The sequence below is a fragment of the Bufo bufo genome, chromosome 1 (genome assembly GCF_905171765.1).
Source record: "Bufo bufo chromosome 1, aBufBuf1.1, whole genome shotgun sequence".
Lineage (NCBI taxonomy): Eukaryota > Metazoa > Chordata > Amphibia > Anura > Bufonidae > Bufo > Bufo bufo.
In genome coordinates, this window is record NC_053389.1 from 266,038,802 (window position 1) to 266,059,432 (window position 20,631).

Here is a 20,631-nt window from a genome sequence, read left to right on the forward strand (position 1 = left end):
AGTCATTCTTTCTAGTGGAGGTCCTTCTCCTTTTTCTTTTGTAAAAACTGAACAGAAGTATTCATTAAGGCAGTCGGCTAGCCCTTTATTCTCTTCTACATACCTTCCGTCCTTTGTTTTTAATTTAGTTATTCCTTGTTTTAATTTCCTTTTTTCATTTATATATCTGAAGAATGTCTTATCCCCTTTTTTCATAGACTGAGCTAGTTTTTCTTCTGCCTGCGCTTTAGAAGTTCTTATAACTTGCTTGGCCTCTCTCTGCCTAATCTTGTAGATTTCCTTATCTTCATTGCTCTGGTTTTTTTTATAATTACAAAATGCTAGCTTTTTATTTTTAATGATTTGGGCCACTTCTGCTGAGTACCACATTGGTCTCCTCCTTTTTTTGCTTTTACTGACAAGTCTAATGCAATTTTCTGTTGCCTTCAATAATGCACCTTTTAAGTAGTCCCATTTCTCCTGGAATCCATGTAATCCGTTCCAGTCTGATAAGGACTCATTTATGACTAATTTCATTTTTAAAAAGTCTGTTTTTCTAAAATCTAAAACTTTTGTTTTTGTGTGGTGGGACTCTTTCACAGTTCTTATATTAAACCACACTGACTGGTGATCACTAGATCCCAAGACCTCCTAGTAAAAACCCTAATCAAAGCCCTGACTGACTACCAGTATGATCAGACCCCAGAGGTAGGTGAGTTCATACACAGGAATACCTAAAGTCCTGTCTAACCCAAAAGGACCCTGTTACTAATGACAGGAATGAGACAACCTGTTCCTCCAAAAGGAAGGATGAACGGGAGGCTCCCTAAGGCCTAATACAAAACAACAAAGAAATGCAACACACAGAAAAGTGAAAGGTAACACTTAACTTCCAAGAAGCTATGGCAGCACCAGGAACTTAGCCGAGATCCAAACACCAGCTATCCACAGGTCCAACTGAAGCTATAAACCACACAGCATTGTGGGAGAAACAACTATAAATTGGGAAAGTTAAATGACCACAATAGCAACACCTGGAGGTTAAGGGTGTGGCCAGTTCCAGAAACAACACAGACGCCTATTGATCCACAAGGTAAACATGTCAAATCAAACCACGTGTTGCCAGTCTCAAAGATCTCCTGCCACTCACTGTTGCGGGGAAGTCTGTATGTCTCGGTACGTCCGTGACAGTACGCCACTGATAGTGCCGCATAATGTACTGTCATGGTGCCTTATATAATCTAGTCATAGGTAAAATGCTACTATAGTATGCATAAAATGGATAGATGGAGACCCATAAAATGCTACCATAGTACCCATTAAATATAGCCATAGAGCCCCACCATAAAATTCCAGCCATTGTGTAAGCATTAATATCATATATACCATGTACAGTATATCACAATACACTGATACTAGATTTAAAACATGATCACTGCTATGCCAGAAGACAGTCTTCAGGTGAAATAACCTGATATATGGCACATCTGGCATATTGACACCTTCTCTTTCCCTCATCAGGTATATGTAAAGGAAGTTCCAGCCGACACATCGTTACATTTGATGGACTTAATTTTAAACTCCTCAGTAATTGTTCCTACGTGTTGTTTAATGACAAAAAGAACAATCTCAAAGTCACCCTGCAGAATGGTGACTGTGGGTTATCGAGTGGTCAGACCTGCATGGATTCTGTGAGTGTGAAGTACAATGGGGACACCGCAAAGCTTTCATACAATATGCAGGTAACTGACTGTTCCTTCAGTTTTTTTAATTGTTTCTTGTCTGTAAATAGAAATCTCATGTTTGTTAAAAAAAAATTCAAACACTCTATTAGTGCCTTCTAAGCAAATAGGGTGGGGGGCATTCAGAATAATTAGTTAAAGGGGTTTTCCAGGATGCAGCTATCCCCAGCATAGGTCATCAATACTGGAAAGCGGTGGTCCGACACTCCGCACTCCCCACCAATCAACTGTTGCCTACAGCCTCTGGCACTGGAATAGCAAGTGATTGGCAGCTGAGCTGCAGTAACCCAGCATGGCCACTTCAAACGCAGCACAAACTGGTATTCTGATAGGTAGGGGTGCCGAATATCAGAAGCTCACTGATCAGATATGGATGACCTGAGGTTAGGTCCTTAACATTGGAGCCTGGTAAATCCCTTTAACTGGAGCAAGGCTGTAAATCTACTCTCACTTTCTTTCTGGAAGACCTGACACATTCATGCAGTCCATTGATTTTATTGAGCATGAACACTTACTGTTTGGTTAAGACACATATTACAGCTGATCACTGAGATTCCCAGCAGGGGGACACTTTGAGAGTAATTTATTGTCAAAGTACCCTTTGAACAAGTAGTGATTGTCAATGAAGAAAGCCAGAAATTTTTGTGGGTCTAATCCACATGCATACACCTGCTCCAATTTCCGCACATAAAAGGCACCATAAAGAAACATGCCCTTTCTTGATGCAGTTTTGCAATCCACACCAATTTTTTATTTTTTATTTTACACACTTGTATAATGCTACTATAATCTGCAACATTTTACAGACATTAGCATCAAGTTGTCCCCAACAGTGCTCACAATCTAAGTTATATCTATGACCATATGAATGGCAAGGCATATTCCCTATAGAAACAATGGCATGCAGATATGCTGTGGATGGAATACACGTGGTAATCTACTTGGAAAATCTACCATGTCAACATGCCCCGCTAAACCTAAAGATTGTAGCATATGAAAGTTAAGCTTGAAACTGAGATTTCTAGTGAGATATAGGTGATCACGGATATTTTTGGACCTCCTCTCAGTCATACCATTGAAGAACACTTCAGCCCATCTCTTCTCAGCTTGAAAGGTCTAATAACAAGTGACAATGCACTGCATTCAGTCATGCCAACCCTAGAGGAATGTCCAACTTTTAACTCTAGTGGTTCAATCTTTATTTTTCTGATAAAGGGCTCCCCTGTACACATAAAGAGTATAAAATAATAAAAGCCTGCCTGAAGTCACCAGTAGAGGAAACTTAGGTGCTTCCTATTTTACTATAGAACTCACTGTATGCAGAAAGCTCCTAAACTCCCTCTAGTGGTGACTGCAGGCACCTAGTATTTTTTGCCTCAGAAAAGCAGAGATCTCTTTGTGATAAGCACTAAAGTATTTAAATAAAAATCGGCAATCAAATTTGGACATTTACTAGCATCCCATTCATAAATATCCCTTATTATATTGAGATATTTTTTCACTGAATAATACATCTTTTTACAGGCTATATAGTAGTCACAGCACCCAATAGCACTCCTCATTCTTGCTGACTTCTCCCTGACCTCTGGCAGGTTGACTGCAGTAGGCAAGTAATCTCTCTAGTGAACAGTGATGCACATGAAAAACATCCCGAACAGCTAGAACATAGAAAGTGCTAAAGAAAACACTGCTTTACAACTGCAGCCGAGATTAAATGGATTATTGCCCGTTTCTACAAGCTCTCGTACACTTTTACTTGTAGTCCCTGGGTCTTATTTTACAAATGTGTTTTGCTTCAGTTTATTTTTCAGTGCTTGTAGTGTTAGCAATGTTAAAACATTTCAAAAAAGTGTAAAAAAAGTGATGCGCAACTACAACTCCCAGCATGCCTTTTCAGGCTGTCTGGGCAAGATAGCGGTTGTAGTTTTACAACAGCTGAGGAGAGACTAGTTGGTTATAGTGCTATAGAAGCACATCATTTTCTGTAGATGGTAAGGGAATGTTGGTGGTGGTAGTTTTGCAACTGATGCAGAATTACATGCAGAAGACCACGATCATAGGGACACAATTTTCTGTAGGTTGTCGGGGCAAGCAGGTTATCAGGGCATGCTGGGAGTTGCAACGTCAGAGCACCTGGAGAGCTACTGGTTAAAAGCCAGTGTTATTTTCTATAGGCTGTCAGTGCTGTAACCCGTCACAGCATGCTTGGAGTTGTATTTTCGCAGCAGCTAAGGAATTTCTGGTTAAGGATACGTGTCACGGAGACAAATTGTTTCAAGGGTATGTTCATAATCTAGGAAGATCTTAGATCATGGACCGTCCATGATATCTTTACAAAGGAAATTAAACAGGAAAGACCCCTCAAAACAGCAGTTACTCCCGAAATGTATTTGTACCTTATACATTATATAAGCGCTATTAAAACGAAGATAGAAGTAGGTTTTGAGATGGACATTCCACACTCGGCCTCCGACAGTCTTGCATTAACTCAGTTTCTTTTCAGTGCTGTGTGGGGCAAGGGAAGTAACAATTTGTCTTTTGGTGTCTTGGACTTGTAATTTGCCATTGTTTTCTTGTTTGCGTGGGCTTGTTCATCTTGACAGCCCGTTATCCGGTGCTCGATGCATGTCCCGGGTCCCTGGCAACAAGTCCTCCCCTGATACCACCCCAGTCACTGTCGATTGCTTTGACACACCAGTGACATGCCTAGCGAGCAAGGCTGAGGAGGCAGTGTTGGGAAGTGAGAAGGGGTATTCTTTATTTAAAGTCGGCGCCTGTCGTGCTTCATGCGGCCATTATCCGTGACAGCAGCGCTCTTGAATGTTTAAATGCTTGATACTAGACATCAAAAGTATCAGAGCTCTTTATTGTAGATACCATCTCACTGACCCCTGATGATATAGGGATATAGAAACGCATAGGATTCTGAGCAGTGGTTGTTAGGTGTTTGTCCCTAGTGTTATCCCAAATGCCCACTGGTATCGGAGGCAAGGTTTCCTAGAATCACTACAACCGCTTGTCAGATAATCTGAGGAGTACTGTATTCTGCCCTGTCTCCTTTAGTTCTCACCATACTAAGTGACTTTAGTGAAGAATTGTTGTCTTTGACTGTGACAGTCACGCTAGATAGGGTACACAATAACTGTGTCCCTAAGGCGGAAAGTGCACTTTTAATAATATAATGTACAGGAGTTCTGCATTAGCTGTAGAAAATCCACCTCAATGACTTACTGAGACTTATTTTGGTCCCCCTACCTAGGTGGGAGGGTTCTCATGTGCCTTCTGACTCCTTGGTGGTGAATTGAAAATGAGCCAGTGTTTTTATTGCTGTGTGTTCAGCAGCTTTTAGTGCATACCAATAAAGTTTATACATTTTATTTTTAATTCTGATCCATTTTTTTGTGAATAATAATAAGGCAAGTGACAACACTTTGAGCTCCATATCAAAATCAGTTCCTCCCACGGCCCCAAAAACCTTAAAGTGGTTGTTCAAGAGAATTAAAAATTCTGGTCAAGCCTGAATGGTCTAAAATGAAAAACGATGCTATACTTACCTCTTTCCCCATTCTGTTTTCTGTGCTGCTGGTCCGGTCCCCGTGACGCTGCTTCTTTATAAACTGCAGTATGGGCATGCTGGTATACGGCACATGACGGCTGCAGCCAATCATTGTCCTCCTCTGCTGTCTGCCACTGAGACTAGTAATTTTTTAAAGCAATCATGTGCTGTGTACAGTGACGTGCAGCGGTACAGCATGTGACTGTTGCAGCCAATCACTGTCCTCAGTGGTCTACTTCTGTGGACAGTGATTGGCTACAGTGGTCATGTGCCACATTAAGGTACTTCACTGCAGCAGTTTATAAATAAGGTGCAGGAGGATTGGACTGGTGGTGCAGAGAACAGCACTTGAGAAAAAGCATAGAATAGCATCCTTTTTTATTTTAAACCATTTGAGGGTTTGTCCGAGATTTTTAATTATCATGGACAACCCCTTTAGAAGGTAGAACTCCAGTAGTTTACAAATACAAAGAATAAGCATCACCAACTTACTGTCTGTTCTGCCTCACATCTCTTAGGTCTCTGTCAATGGAGAGCTAGTCCAGGTGCCTTACAACAACACTTTTGAAGTGGGTGTTTTTGGAGCCATCATGCATAATATGAAAATCCCTGAGCTTGGATTTGCTTTTTCATTCACACCAATAAACAATGAATTTATACTTGAGTTCATCCCACATGGATTCTCGTCAAGGACTTCAGGGCTTTGTGGTAAGTTATCCTAATCTATATCTTTCTATTAAATATATTGGCTTTAGAAAACCCACTGGTTCTCAACGTGTTCTATGAAAGCTTAACCAAGAGAAATTGTGCCCTTTATGTGCCAATAAAGTGGCCAGAAAAAGTAAACCCAACTTATCTCCTAAAGAACAGAACATTTTCTGTTTGAACGACAATACTGCAGCCAAAGTCATCATGTAACTTATCACATCTCCAAACTGAAGCATACATAGTGAAGAAACATATTGGCAGGGTATAATATTTGTAAACCAGCTAAGCATTTAGGGTGACCAATTCTACTCAAAAGTTTTACAGCTGTAATACATACATAGCGCCATTCTTTTTTGACAGGTTCCCTTTAAATAGAAATTGCTCTACAGTAGTGGTATCCCCAAAAAACTTCTTGATCTACTGATAGAGGGGTGTGGAGAAGTAGATCTTGATATTGGGCCACCTGAATATTCAGCTGCAGTCTCGAACAAGCAAGTATAAAAATGCCAACCATTTGCGTAGGATCAGCATGGTCATGTATGAAGAAGCCATGTGAAGCCAGTACAACGATTAACTGTGATTGATATCACCATTATGATGCAGCAGTGTTCTTGATACACTGCATGCGCCTTTCTTCCCTTGTAAATTTCCCAAGTAATATCCCTCAAAAAGTAGAATCTATACAAAAAAAAAGGTTGGCCACTTTGACAGTGTCTGACCGCTATGTGCAATTTTATTGAATGGCACAATAATTTTGATCTCTGACTCTTGGGTCAGTTGTCCACTGTGACTGTGCTCTCAGTAATGGCTTTCATGTGCTCTTCTTTATCCAGGAATATGTGACCACAACCCAGTGAATGACTTTACACTCAGGGACGGCTCAGTTACAAGAGACAGCAGCAGATTCATTAAGGAATGGACCATGGTTGATGAGTTTGGAAGAACATGCGAAACCAGACTGGATGATGTGTGCAGCCAGTCTCCAAGTCATCAGTGTAACATTGTGCTTTCCAAAGCATTCGAGCAATGCCACTCCAAAATTCAGCCAAGTGATTATTTTAAGTTATGTCAAGAGTCCAGCTGCCATGGTCAGGATCCCTGTGAGATCATTGCAAGTTACAGCCACCTTTGCAGGCTTCATGGATTGTGCATAGACTGGAGGTCCTCAGATATATGCCGTGAGTATAACCAATTTTAACTGAAGTAAATTGCATTTTGGGCAAACTGATAAAAAAAATTAGTCTACATAGCAAGAGCACTAGACACCCCGAATACTGTTTTGGTCTTCTTTTTTTTTTATATCCCCGCACCAGCAAGATTGCCACATGTGTACCAAACAAAATATCACTATAATGATACTATAGCATGGAGTAATACTTGGATTAAAGGAGCCTACAACACTACTGGTATTAAAACAGATCAATAAGTAACCCATTTATTTTTGCTCTATTTTAGTCTATCAATACCTGTGCATCCTACCATCGTGGTAGTGGTGGGGGCCCACATCCAAAATCTGTCATGGGGCCCACAGGACTATTTACACCCCTGTTGAATATAGATGTAGCCATCATTATCTTGTGATAATGTAACGCAAGCAGACACATGCTATGTGAAAAAGACACCTATTTGCCTGTTTAAAAATATTTTTCTCTGATTTCACAAAAAATACCAATAAAATCGTATACAAACAAAGCCCCATGTTAAGCATTTCTCCTTGATCAGTAGCAGGTTCCTCACCTCTTTATTACATCACCAGCAGATAGTGAATTGTTGGGGTTAATTTTGTTCAGCATTTTGGGGGTCTTATACCATATAGAAACGAATTTGTAGTTATGTTCTTGAATTTAGTTAATTTATGAGAAAGCTTAATGGATAACAGATCAGTCTGATGTATACTGCAAAATTTGTGATGACTGATTAAAATTCCAAGAATTCAAGAAATGTAAATACTTAAGGCCCTATTGGACTGCACAATTTCGGGCCAGTTATAGGGGATACGAATGCTCGTTGCTGATAATTTGCCGGTATAATTGAGCAAATGCTTGTTCATCGGCTGATGGGAGTTTTTCATCAGGTTGAAAGATGCCCAATAGTCGGCAGCACATCTCCCTGTGTAATCAAGAATGTGCTGCGATCATCTATAGAAGAGAATGAGGGAGGAATGACTGCAGTTGCAATCATTCCTCTCTCATTCAAAGTTTGCCTTGGTCTATATAATCAGGCATTTGGAAGCTTTCTCCTTCTACATTCTTAACCTCCTAATTTGCCAAAAAAACTTTAATAAAATTAGACCTTATGTATCCCGAAAAAGATGTAAAAACCTATACTTGTCTTTAGCAGTGGAAAACTGCCTGGTCTTGAACTGGTTAAATAAAACACCTAATATTGTCATACAGTTCCGACCTAATTCTGCGGTTCATTTCCCAACTCATAGTTACATAGTAACATAGTACATAAGGCCGAACAAAGACATTTGTCCATCCAGTTCGGCCTGTTATCCTGCAAGTTGATCCAGAGGAAGGCAAAAAAACCCTATGAGGTAGAAGCCAATTTTCCCCACTTTAGGGGAATAAAAAATTCCTTCCCGACTCCAATCAGGCAATCAGAATATCTCCCTGGATCAACGACCCCTCTCTAGTAGCTATAGCCTGTAATATTATTACGCTCCAGAAATACATCCAGGCCCCTCTTGAATTCCTTTATTGAACTCACCATTACCACCTCCTCAGGCAGAGAGTTCCATAGTCTCACTGCTCTTACCGTAAAGAATCCTCTTCTATGTTTGTGTACAAACCTTCTTTCCTCCAGACAAAGAGGGTGTCCCCTCGTCACAGTCACAGTCCTGGGGATAAATAGATGATGGGATAGATCTCTATACTGACCCCTGATATATTTATACATAGTAATTAGATCTCCTCTCAGTCGTCTTTTTTCTAACGTGAATAACCCTAATTTTGATAATCTCTCAGGATACTGTAGTTGCCCCATTCCAGTTATTACTTTAGTTGCCCTCCTCTGGACCCTCTCCAGCTCTGCTATGTCTGCCTTGTTCACTGGAGCCCAGAACTGGACACAGTACTCCATGTGCGGTCTGACTAATGATTTGTAAAGTAGTAGGAATATGTTCTCATCACGGGCATCTATGCCCCTTTTGATGCAACCCATTATCTTATTGGCCTTGGCAGCAGCTGCCTGGCACTGTTTTTTGCAGCTTAGTTTGCTGTTTATTAAAATTCCTAGATCCTTTTCCATGTCAGTGTTACCAAGTGTTTTATCATTTAGTATGTACGGGTGACTTGCATTATTCCTTCCCATGTGCATAACTTTACATTTGTCAGTGTTAAACCTCATCTGCCACTTCTCTGCCCGAGCCTCCAGTCTATCCAGATCCCTCTGTAGTAGTATACTGTCCTCTTCGGTGTTAATTACTTTACACAGTTTAGTGTCATCTGCGAAAATTGATATTTTACTATGCAAGCCTTCTACAAGATCATTAATAAATATATTGAACTCATATCACCATACACCACTAAATAATACTGGGTATTTTTTTATTTGCCTTAAGTTTACCCAAACCTCTAAATTGCCCCCTAGTAAACAAGGGTTGCCTCCCCCTAAAACTGAGGTGAAGGCATCAATGTTGGTCCCATGTTCATATGTGCCCGCATAGCTGAGAAAAATTACGTTTTCTTATATGCAAATAAGCCTCTAAGAGTAACGGGGGCGTTGCTGTTACTCCTAGAGACTCAGCTCTCTCTACATCTGTGGCACCCTCTGCACTTTAAGAGTTAAGTCAGGGCCAGCCATGATCACATTTACTGGCCCTGACTAAAGTGCAGAGGGCGCCACAGTTGCAGAAAGAGCAGAGTCTCTAGAAGTAATGGCAACGCCCCTGTTGGTCCTAGAGACTAATTTGCATATTAAAACTTAGTTTTTCTCAGCAATGCAAGCACATATGAACATGGGACCCACACAGATGCCCTCAGCTGCCAAGTGCACATGTAACAGGTCAGACAGTTTCATGGGTACAAAGCTGCTGACAGAGGCCCTTGAATGTTGTCTCAGGTTGTGCCCTTCCTTTACTGTAGGGGCATTATTACAGCCCATTGGCACATATTTCGCAGATTTGGGAGTACATGTTAGGTCATACATTAGTGCACAGAATAAATTGCTGCTTTTTAAGTGTCCCAAGAGAAAAATGGTGCACTGGATTTCAACTTACTTTATATAGGGTTCCTGAGCCATGGAAAAATCCAGATTTTTATCTTGGCTATTATTGTATATTCCTATGTAATTGGTGCCCCATAGCACTGTGGATGATTGTCATATTCTGAACAGCGTATGGGGAAACAACTCACTATACACAATGTTCTGTTTGTTCAGCCAACATGGAGTGATAGCTTAATGTCACCCTGCGTGATAAAGCTGCAAAGTCTTCTACACAAACCACATTATCTTGGACAGAAGCCGGATTCAGTCAATTATTAATAATTATTAGCTGACATTTAAAAAGGAAATTCTCTTGTTTACTGATGATCAAATGTCAAAAGGGTCCTAATGATCAGGATTAGCACTAGACCATAATGACACATTTTGGTAGGATGCCCTGGTATTTTGTGGTATTTTTCCCTATTGACTTCAATGAAGATAAATATAGTATAACAACCATATGTGCAGCAGTTGCATATTTATTAAAGAGGTTATCCCATGATTAGTTTAAAAAAAATGAAAATCAGACATCATATAATACATGACAATCTAGAACCAGCCCTGTAATTCCATGGATCCAGAGATCTCCACATTTATTGTTTCAATTGCTCTGCTAGATTTAGGAGCTCAGGAACGTGCCTTTTCTCAGGGGAGGTATCAATTCTTCTGCGGCTGTCTCTCTGTCACAGTTCAGGGGACATGTCCTATCTGCTGCAGCTTTCTCCCTGTAAATGTCAAAGCTTCTAACAGTAGATATGGCTGGTGGCAGTTGAAGGATGGAAGTAAAATAAAAAAAAAGGATGAAACTGAGCATGTGCGACCACCTCAGCAATATTCCCTAGGTAAACAGAGTAATGAATAACTCTATGACTATACTACAATTTTAATGATATGCCAATTACACATGTATTCAGATCCAGGCACTGGTTTAAAAAATGTGGTATATTTTTGGTTGGACAAGCCATCTAACTTGCATTTTTATCCCAGATTCTGATAGTTCTTACCTTTACTGATGCATTGTACTCTGTAGTGTCTGAAACCTGTTCAGAATCCATCCTTTTAACACAATGTTTGGAGCACAATAGGCTAATTATTTTTACATCTTACCTTCTTCACTTCTGGTTGACCAAATAAATAGTCATAATAATAAATGTTGCAGATGAGTACCTATCAGCGGCACTACCGGTTGTGATGGCACGGGCACCACACGCTAGCACCCATGATCTCACACTTGGTGCTTGAACCCATGGGAAGGAAGTAGCACATTAGATATTATTTGGGAACTATATGGAACAGCTTAAAGGGGTTGTCCCATGAAAAATATTGTACAGTTTTCAAACCAGCACTTGGATCTGAATACTTTTGTAACTGCATGGAATTAAAAATGAGTTATTCAATAAAATGTATCTGTATAGCTCCACCTGCTGTTTGCATTTTTTCTTATTTCTTTGTCAGGGTTTCTGAGAAGGCCACACATGCTCAGTTTCATCCTTCAACTGCCTCCTGAGCTGTGATAGGGAGAGCATGGGCACGCCCCCTGAGCTGTGATAGGGAGAGCATGGGCACGCCCCCTGAGCTGTAGCAGAAAAGACACTCCCCTTGAGCTTCCAGCTTGATATAAATCAAGCAAAGCAATGAATGGGGAGATCTCTGGATCCATGTAAGGTACAGGGCTTTGTTAGAAATATATTGTCATGTAGTATACATAGTATGATGTCTGATTTTCAGCAGCAATAGCAGGTTCTACTATACAATCTAAGGTTAGCCTTGTGTATATGTAGCCTTATGTGTTATTGACAAGGCAGCTATCAGAAATATCTGGGCCCCTTACTGGCTAATGGTCAAGCCCCTGAACTATGTATTATGCCATTTAACCTCCATTTCCACTGATTTTGATATGAAGGAAAAACATAAAAGGTACCATGTTAGGAAACAGGTTTGTACCTCATTCCACATTACATTAGGTCTCTTTCACACTGTAAGAGAAACCCTGCAGTTCTCATGCAGCAGCTGGTAGGTAGTGGGTGGTATTTACTATATGCATCCTGCAGTGGCCGGGTTTGGGGTGGTCCCAACGCTACGCTGGGTCCCCCGGACACCGTCAAGGTGTCACCACATGTTGCTGCTCTCCGGAAGGGATGGTAAGGCATGGTGCATCCCAATAGGAAATAAGTCCAGAGAGCCAGGGTCTGCAGTAAACCAGTGTGCTCCTTTACTGAAGGAAGTTAGGTACAAAACAATACAGGCAAGGCATAGGGCTGGCTTCTCCAGTCTCCTCCCTGGCAGAAGAAGGGTTTGATAAGGAGGAAAGGCCTGAGCTAGCTGTCCCTCTTTCTCTTCAGAAGGCTGGTACCCTGGTCCAAGGCTGGTGATTCAGGGTCTGTGGCAGTGTATCCCCGTGTCAGCGTCTTCTTCTGGTCACTCAGTAGTTTGGCAGAGTCTCCTCTTCCAAACACTCTTCCCTAACTGCAGCACACTAGGGGCTTTGACTGCTCTCCTTATATACAGTTTTTGCTAGACTAGAACCTTCTAGTTGGAGGGGTGGAGTGGAGAAACTCAGCACAAACAGATACATTGTTTCAGCTCCCGTCTGGTATAGACTTACATTAGAGCTTCAATGATACTCAATGGCAATGACACAGCAGGTTTTCCAGACAAATACAAGTTTCCAGACATAACAACAGAGCTAAAACCAAACATTTAAAAGGTCACTCTGTCTGCTTTTTGGTGGTAAACGAGTCTGGTTTTTCCCTCCAAAACATGGTCTTCTTTAAACCCTATGGCAGCTGTGGAAAATTACCAGCTTCTCAATCAAAGCCCTAACAGTCTCTCAGTATTCATTAACCCTTTTCACAGAGCCATGTAAATACAGTGATAATGACCAGGATATATATCACAACATATACTGTATATAAAATGCACTTACACAGTATTAAACAGTGCAAGTTAACCCTTTTAGGTGAAATAAAGTAAGAAGTTTAAACTTTGCATATGGGAAATAGGCAAATGTCCAAAAATGTCCAAATGTTAAAGTACTCCCTGCTCCAAGGCACTACAATCCCAGAAAGCATCTGCTGATTTTCCATCACCTCATGCGATGCTACTATGTTCCTGCATGTCTTTACCAGAGTCACCCATATTACTAGTGAAGGGTTTTCCTCTTTTGTTGCTTTTAAGTACCTGACTGAAGGGATAACAACACCTGACGTTATCCATCTGCTTTGAGTAAGGCTTTGCCTCATCTCTGTGGAAATCCTCATCTTCTCATAGACCGTCCATGTCACCGCATGAAGATTCTCTCAGATTTCCCAAGACACAATTAAATCTGAGACAATGTACTGTAAGTTTATGAGTCTCTGAACCATGTACCGCCAGTCAGTAGGGTTCTGACTCCTGATACCTCCATGGATTGACTGCAATGCTCCAATAAGAGTCACATCCTCTCACTGTTTACCAGGCAACGCTCCACACTTTGTCCTATTAAAGTGAATAGAACTGAGCAGTAGTATCAGGCACAGTCCCTACCAAATGTACAGAGCTTTGGCTGTTAAACAATTAATAGGACGGAAAATTACAGAGGCCCGTTTCCTCAGCTTATAGGTGAGATTGCTTAGAATTGGGTCCATTCTATTCTGTCTAAGAATAGGCCATCAGTATCAAAGAAAAGTGACAAGTTTCATGGCCCTTTAGGATAGGTTATCAAAGTATAATGAGTGGGAATCCAGTTCCAGTACAAAATTACACGTGTCTATGCTATTCACTTTATTGGGCTAAGGAGTATTACCAGACACAACCACACATGTATGGGTTCACTGTGAAGCAGTTGCACAACCATTGATCAGGCAATGATGGCCTATCCTACAGGGGTTGTGCCAAGCATTAAAGATAATTGATTGGTGGTTGTCCCAGCGTTTGGACCAATGAGTTCTGTGAATATGAAATAACTTCAGTGTATGGCGCATCCCGTTTAAAGATAGTCTGCCAATGTAACATTCTGGAAATCCCCAGTAAGATATAGCTGTGACTTGTTTGAAACTATTGGACTGACATACAGTACAGTATTTGACTAATGCATGACAAAACTTAAAAGAAATGTACTGTGTATGCCATTTATACACAATACACATGAAAGTGATATACATAAATTCTTACAAAAACATTTCCTTCCGTACACAAGAATTTACAGCTTGAAAGAAAGTTATTTTTGGTTTATATCATTTCCATGCATGAAGATGATTCACCATGTAATTTTATACCCATCCGATCCCCAACTCAACTCTGGGTGTGGATTCTCGTATACATCGCCCTGACGTAAACCAGTAAGGTCAATGATAAATATTTACTCAAATTAAATTATCAAAAACATGATTGGAAAGCCACATAACATGTGATATGTGGAGTTTTCCTTTTCTTTTTAACAGAACTAGCTACTTTCACAATTGGGAATGTTTTATTGCATGGATGTTGAAATCAAACACACATGATTTCTCTTTTATGTATGTAAAATATGCCCCATTATTTGGCACATCAGAGGAATAAACTATATGCACATGGCAAGGAAAATCTGTTTTTATGCTGATTAATTGCATATGTTATTTGAAAGAAATAACTCTCCTGGGTTAGAGAAAATGATAAATGTTTCGGAACTAATTAAACATTTCAGTGCTGGTACTGAATATTATGACCTCTTTCATTTTCCTTTGCGTGGGCATGTATATTTTTACAAATTTAGATATTTCTTGTATGCAGCTTCTAGGTTCATTTATCCAGGGTCATTAGTTCTTTCACTCTTTCCCAAATGCAAGATGCTCTGTACACTATAGGCCCTTCACACCACAGATGATCACAACTACTGCTGTACATTAGTGGGCTGTACAGTAGTAGTTTTCAAACCAATGAGCACTGGAGCTATTGGCTGAAAATGCACCTTAGGGTCCATTCACGTGACCATATTTCTGGGTCCGTGGGTGCGGAGCTATTCATTTCAATAGGGCCACAAAAGATGCAGACAGCACACCTAGTTCCGTTCCGCGGCCCTGCAAAAAGATGGACAAGAATAGGCATTTCTATTATAGAGCTAGCCGTGTGCGTTCCACAAAATGCGTAACGAATACAGCTGATACCCGTGTTTTGCAGATGCGCTATTTGAAGACTGCAAAATACTTACGGTCGTGTGATTGGACCCTGACAGACTTCCTTCTCTGCCCACCCCCTGCATGTACTCTGCACATAATAATGGTAGTAGTGAGATGTCTGTGTTCCTCTCTACCCTGGAGGGAATATAGCTATACTGAAAGTCATTTATATCATACTTAATCCACACACACAGAATCTAGTGAAGATAGAAAACACTCATTTTTCTTCTCTGCACAAAAACAATTTTTCTGTACCTTGGTTGCTCCTTTAGCCTGTGGGCCCTTTAACAGGTATCAGGCTACAGATACAGTAACACCCATGATAAAGCTCATGACCTTCTATTGTGGCTCAGGCTCATTTTGCTGCCCAGCTGCTTGGGTGAACCTATCCACAAGCACTGCAATGTTAGCAGAAAAGGAGGGTGACATTCTTAAAGAGGACCTGTCACCTCTCCTGACATGCCTGTTTTAATAGTTACATGCATTCCCCATGTAATAACAATTCTGAGGCATCTATTCTTATGGCTCTATGTTGTCTCATTCCTTTATTATTTCTACTAAAAGTTATGAATGGATTGCTGACAGTCTGCAGTAAGGGTACAGAGGGGAGGTAACCAGTTGGGGGCGGTGTACCTGCACAGTCTGAAAATGGAAGCACTGATTGGATAGAGTGAGTCTGTGCAGGTACACCCCCCCCCCCCCAACTTGTTACCTCCCCTGTGTACCCTTACTGAAGGCTAATAGCAATTCAGTCATAACTTCTAGAAGAAATAACAGAGGAATGGCACAACATACAGACATAAGAATAGGTGCTCCAGAATTGTTACTACATGGGGGATGCATGAAGCTATTAAAACAGGCATGTCAGGAGAAGTGACAGGTCCTCTTTAAGGGTCATATAAACCTACACTTTCTTCTATAAGGGATGACAAATTTGTGGCAAAGAACCAAGCTCTGGGATAAAAGTAACTGCATTTTATCCAGCATGAGAAGAAGGACCCCTCTTGTACTCTCTTGCTATAGAAAGAACAAAGTAGAATGACTCAAGAGTCACAAAACCCTTATGGAGGAAAAGGATGGAGACAAAGGATGGAAAAGTCCTGGGGATGAAAGAGTACCAGCGTATCAGTTGTCTTTGGATAAAGCTAGAGGAGAGATCCTGTTGTTATTTTGCTCTGGGGCCCTCACTCCTCTCTTTCTATAATGAGTTTTATCATACATTGTATGCAACGGGCTATGCAGGTCATTTTAAAGGATTCTTACATGAGATGACTGTCCCAATAAACTTAAAGGCTATTTACATCACTGGGGCATTTTGTTCATGATTGCTTTTTACTTATTTTGGGCTAAAAATTAATTTTTCATTTGGTCCTTGTTAAAAATATTGAGCTGTTCTGTCACAAAGGGTTAACTGTTTGTCTAGCTGTGTGAATGGTCCTTTTTTACTTTTACTTTGTGCTGCTCATAATTAAGATAAGAATTGAGCTATAATGAGTGTTTAGGAGGTCAGAGATCAGAGCTAAGGTGCCATCAGCTGAGCTGTCTGACAGAACAGAGTGGAAATTCCGATTCTGCTACTAGATAAACTCAAGACTGCCAGAGGTCAAACTTTTCAATAAAGACCAATTGAAAAAATAATTTTTAACTCAAAATGAGTACAATGCGTTAATAAAAAAAAAAATCCCCCCACAGGTGTGCATAGCCTTTAAAAATAATCACAATATATGTAAAAAAGCACTGATCATATGCTTACTGTCATCTTCTCCATCTCATCTGCAGCAATGGCCTGCCCTAATACCATGGTATATAATCATTGCCATGTAGGATGTGACAAGAACTGTGACAAGACAAACAGCAAAAATATGTGTTTTGAGTCTGACCACCGAATAGAAGGGTGCTTCTGCCCAGATGGAGAGGTGAAGGTTAATGGGAAATGTGTTTCAGAAAGTGTTTGCAACCAGTGCACAGATGAATATGGAGACCACCACAAGGTAAGAACATCAAGTTTTATGATAAAAACATATAAGCTATTCAAATATTTGATGTATAAGACCACTGGGGACGTCTTGTGTTGGATGAAGGCACAAAAAATGTAAAAATTAAGTTGAGGTCAGATAAGTTATAGGTTTGTTCAGAGTTAGAAAAAAAAGGTCTACTTTTGGTATGCAAACTGCACCACTCTTATCTGTTGGCAGTATTTGGTACTGCAGTTGAGCAATATTCACTTGAACAAGGATGAACTGTAAAGACAATCTTGGCTGAGACACCTATCATAGGACCAAAGATCACTGTGTAGCAGTGCAGCCACTGAACTGAATTTGGTTGTGCCGACTGTGATCCCAGAATTTTAAAAAATCTAGCAGTATTGGATTTTTTTTTTACGATTTTAGGGTTGCGGTCAAAGCAACTTCCAAGCTTAGCTGCTACTTCCATTCAGATCAATGGTTGCACTGCTGCACTGCAATCTTTGGTTCTGTGACTGTTGCAACCAAGATCACCACGTACAGTAGTCGCAGCCTAAAAGCTGATACAGCCTTTGGGTACTAGTGGCACTGTGAGAGGAAAATAGCAAACACCTTGTCTAATGCTTGATAACCTCTTTAAATTAAAAGCTGTCCCTTTGTATACATCTGGCAAACATCCAGGTTTAAGATATAAATGTCATCATATGGTTTAGAAATGGGTTTGGATCAATGGGATGGGATTTGGTCTAGAAAATCCATTATAGACTGTAGAAGATTTGTAACAGATTTGTTACTGCTTACTACTGGAATGACTGTTAGGTCAGTTGAATCTTATGGTGACCGAGTGCATAGTATTCCTTCAAAATGTTTTGCGTCCTTGATGGGTCTTTTGGTTTTGAATTTGCTTGTTCATGACTTTTGCGATTAACTACATCCAAAATTTCCTCAACATGTGCCTTTAAGTCAATTCATTTTCTGATATATATATTTTTTTTTAGCATTTGGAAACATGGATACCTTTACACAACCCCTGCAGTATCTGCATATGCCTAGACGACAGGATCACCAACTGCTCACTGAAGCCATGTCCAACCATCAAGCGTAATACAAATTCTTCAGTACATTTTTGAGAAGTCATAGTTAGAAATTGACTGATAATACAGCTACTTGTCTCTTTTTAGCTCCTACTTGTGGCCCATGTGAAATTCCATCACGTAAACGGAGTTCTGATCAATGTTGCTCGGAGTATGAATGTGGTAGGTACTTTATCCATAAGATAGATACATATCTACTAATTAGTTATTGAGTTAATAAACATACAGCAGCCATAGCATAATACATCTGCTGAGTTGAACCACTCATATGGGAGTATCACATCATTACCTACGTTGTTCTAGGGTGTCATAGAATCTATGAAGTAAACAAGCTTGGCAGATACTGCAGCCTTATATGCTTGGGCATCTAGATGATGCTCATATTGGTTTAGGACTTAATATGGTTATAGGGACCTCACTGTTGGCTGGCCTACCATATTTTTTTCTTGGCCTCTGTGCAACTCAACAGACAGCTTAAATGCTAAGTTCTCCAGTGAATGGCGTTAGTAAAACAATATGCAGGGTTTTAGGCCTACATCAAATGTTTTCCAAAACTGAAACCAAACTGCACTAAAAAATTGTAGATTTAGGGTACTTTTAGGGTACTATTGGGCAGACTAGATGGGCCAAATGGTTCTTATCTGCCGACACATTCTATGTTTCTATGTTTCACACTAGCGTTTTTCTTTTCCGGCACTGAGTTCCGTCAAAAGGGCTCAATGCCGGAAAAGAACTGATCAGGTATATCCCCATGCATTCTGAATGGAGAGTATTCCGTTCAGGATCCATCAGGATGTCTTCAGTTCAGTCTTTTTGACTGATCAGGCAAAAGATAAAACCGCAGCATGCTACAGTTTTATCTCCGGCCCAAAAAACTGAAAACTTGCCTAAATGCTGGATCCGGCATTTTTTTCCATAGGAATGTATTAGTGCCAGGTCCGGCATTCAAAATACCGGAATGCCGGATCCGTCCCAAAAAAAAAATGCCGGATCTGTTTTGCCGGATGACACCGGAGAGACAGATCCGGCATTTCAATGCATTTTTCGGACAAATCAGAAAAGGATCCTGATCAGTCTTACAAATGCCAACGTTTTGTCGGATCCGGCAGGCAGTTCAGTTCCAGCGACGGAACTGTTGCCGGATCACTCTGCCGCAAGTGTGAAAGTAGCCTTAGGCATGAATAAAGTTACTGGTACATCATAGTCAGTATCATCATCGGAAACATCTGAAAAACTCATACTGGTAAAAGATTAGGGTACTAGAGACTAGGGAACTCTGTAGTGTACCCATCTACCTCCACCTTGGACTATGTTATGCACATTTGTGAGACTCCTGAGACTCAGGTCCATACCATATATTTTAGTGGATCCAAACGGGGATTGTACAGAATACTATTTGGAGTGTGTACATTTACACTGAAGAATTGGGCACCATCTTGAGAACAAGACCTATTCATCTTATACGTGAATTTTCAGCAACTAGTGGGTAGAAGTTAGTGAGTAGCCCACAGATAAGTCTGGATCCCTGGGTCTGATGGAAAACCTCTGAATAACTTTATATGAAATTGGATGTATTGAAAAAGTAGAGTGTGACCTCATAGATTTCTATAAGTGCTGTATAATGGCTCAGTGCAAATCAGAGCTTAAAAAGAGTTGTAACGCGACCATTTGCATGAGGCCTATGTATCCTGACAAATATTCCTCATACATTAAGTCCTCTAACCTTGTTATAGTGGGTGGTGAGTAATAGGATTTTGGAGTTAATTGTCTGAATTGCCATTTTTTTTGGTAGAAAAGCATTACTATTGTATGGTTTTCTAGAATTTAAAAGGGTTGTCCCATCTTGGCCTTTCATGGAATTCCACTTTAAGCAGAATTCTATTGTTTCTCTTATATTGTCTTAGCTTTCTCATATATCCCACTAATATTGGCTGTGATTAAACTATTACCCTATTTTGAAGATAAGACATTTTGTCCTGTTCCCTGACCATAGTGGTTAAGGAAATATCATGGTTTTGGCAGATTCAATGACATAAACCTAATATTCCAGCGGAAAATATTGTTGTCATTAGGACTGACTCAATTTCTATCGTGCAATCGATTCCAAGAATGACACGCCTATAGCATCCGAAAGCCAGATACTAATTCATTTCAGATAAAGCAGCTCGATCTGCACAATGGCAATGTGTGTGGCTTTTCTGATTCATACTATTAATTTGAATGTACCTCAATCACATCAAAACT

The 20,631-nt window shown here is 40.3% G+C and overlaps 1 protein-coding gene across 1 annotated transcript in view; it reads left to right on the forward strand.

Moving 5' to 3' along the window:
• The window catches only part of VWF (von Willebrand factor), a 214,419-nt gene that overhangs the window by 153,329 nt on the left and 40,459 nt on the right, over positions 1-20,631 (forward strand). The window contains exons 35-40 of the mRNA XM_040439200.1: positions 1,501-1,721; positions 5,796-5,985; positions 6,819-7,163; positions 17,109-17,320; positions 18,292-18,394; positions 18,475-18,549. Of these exons, the coding sequence (XP_040295134.1) occupies positions 1,501-1,721; positions 5,796-5,985; positions 6,819-7,163; positions 17,109-17,320; positions 18,292-18,394; positions 18,475-18,549 (1,146 nt within the window). The remainder of the gene's footprint in view (positions 1-1,500; positions 1,722-5,795; positions 5,986-6,818; positions 7,164-17,108; positions 17,321-18,291; positions 18,395-18,474; positions 18,550-20,631) is intronic.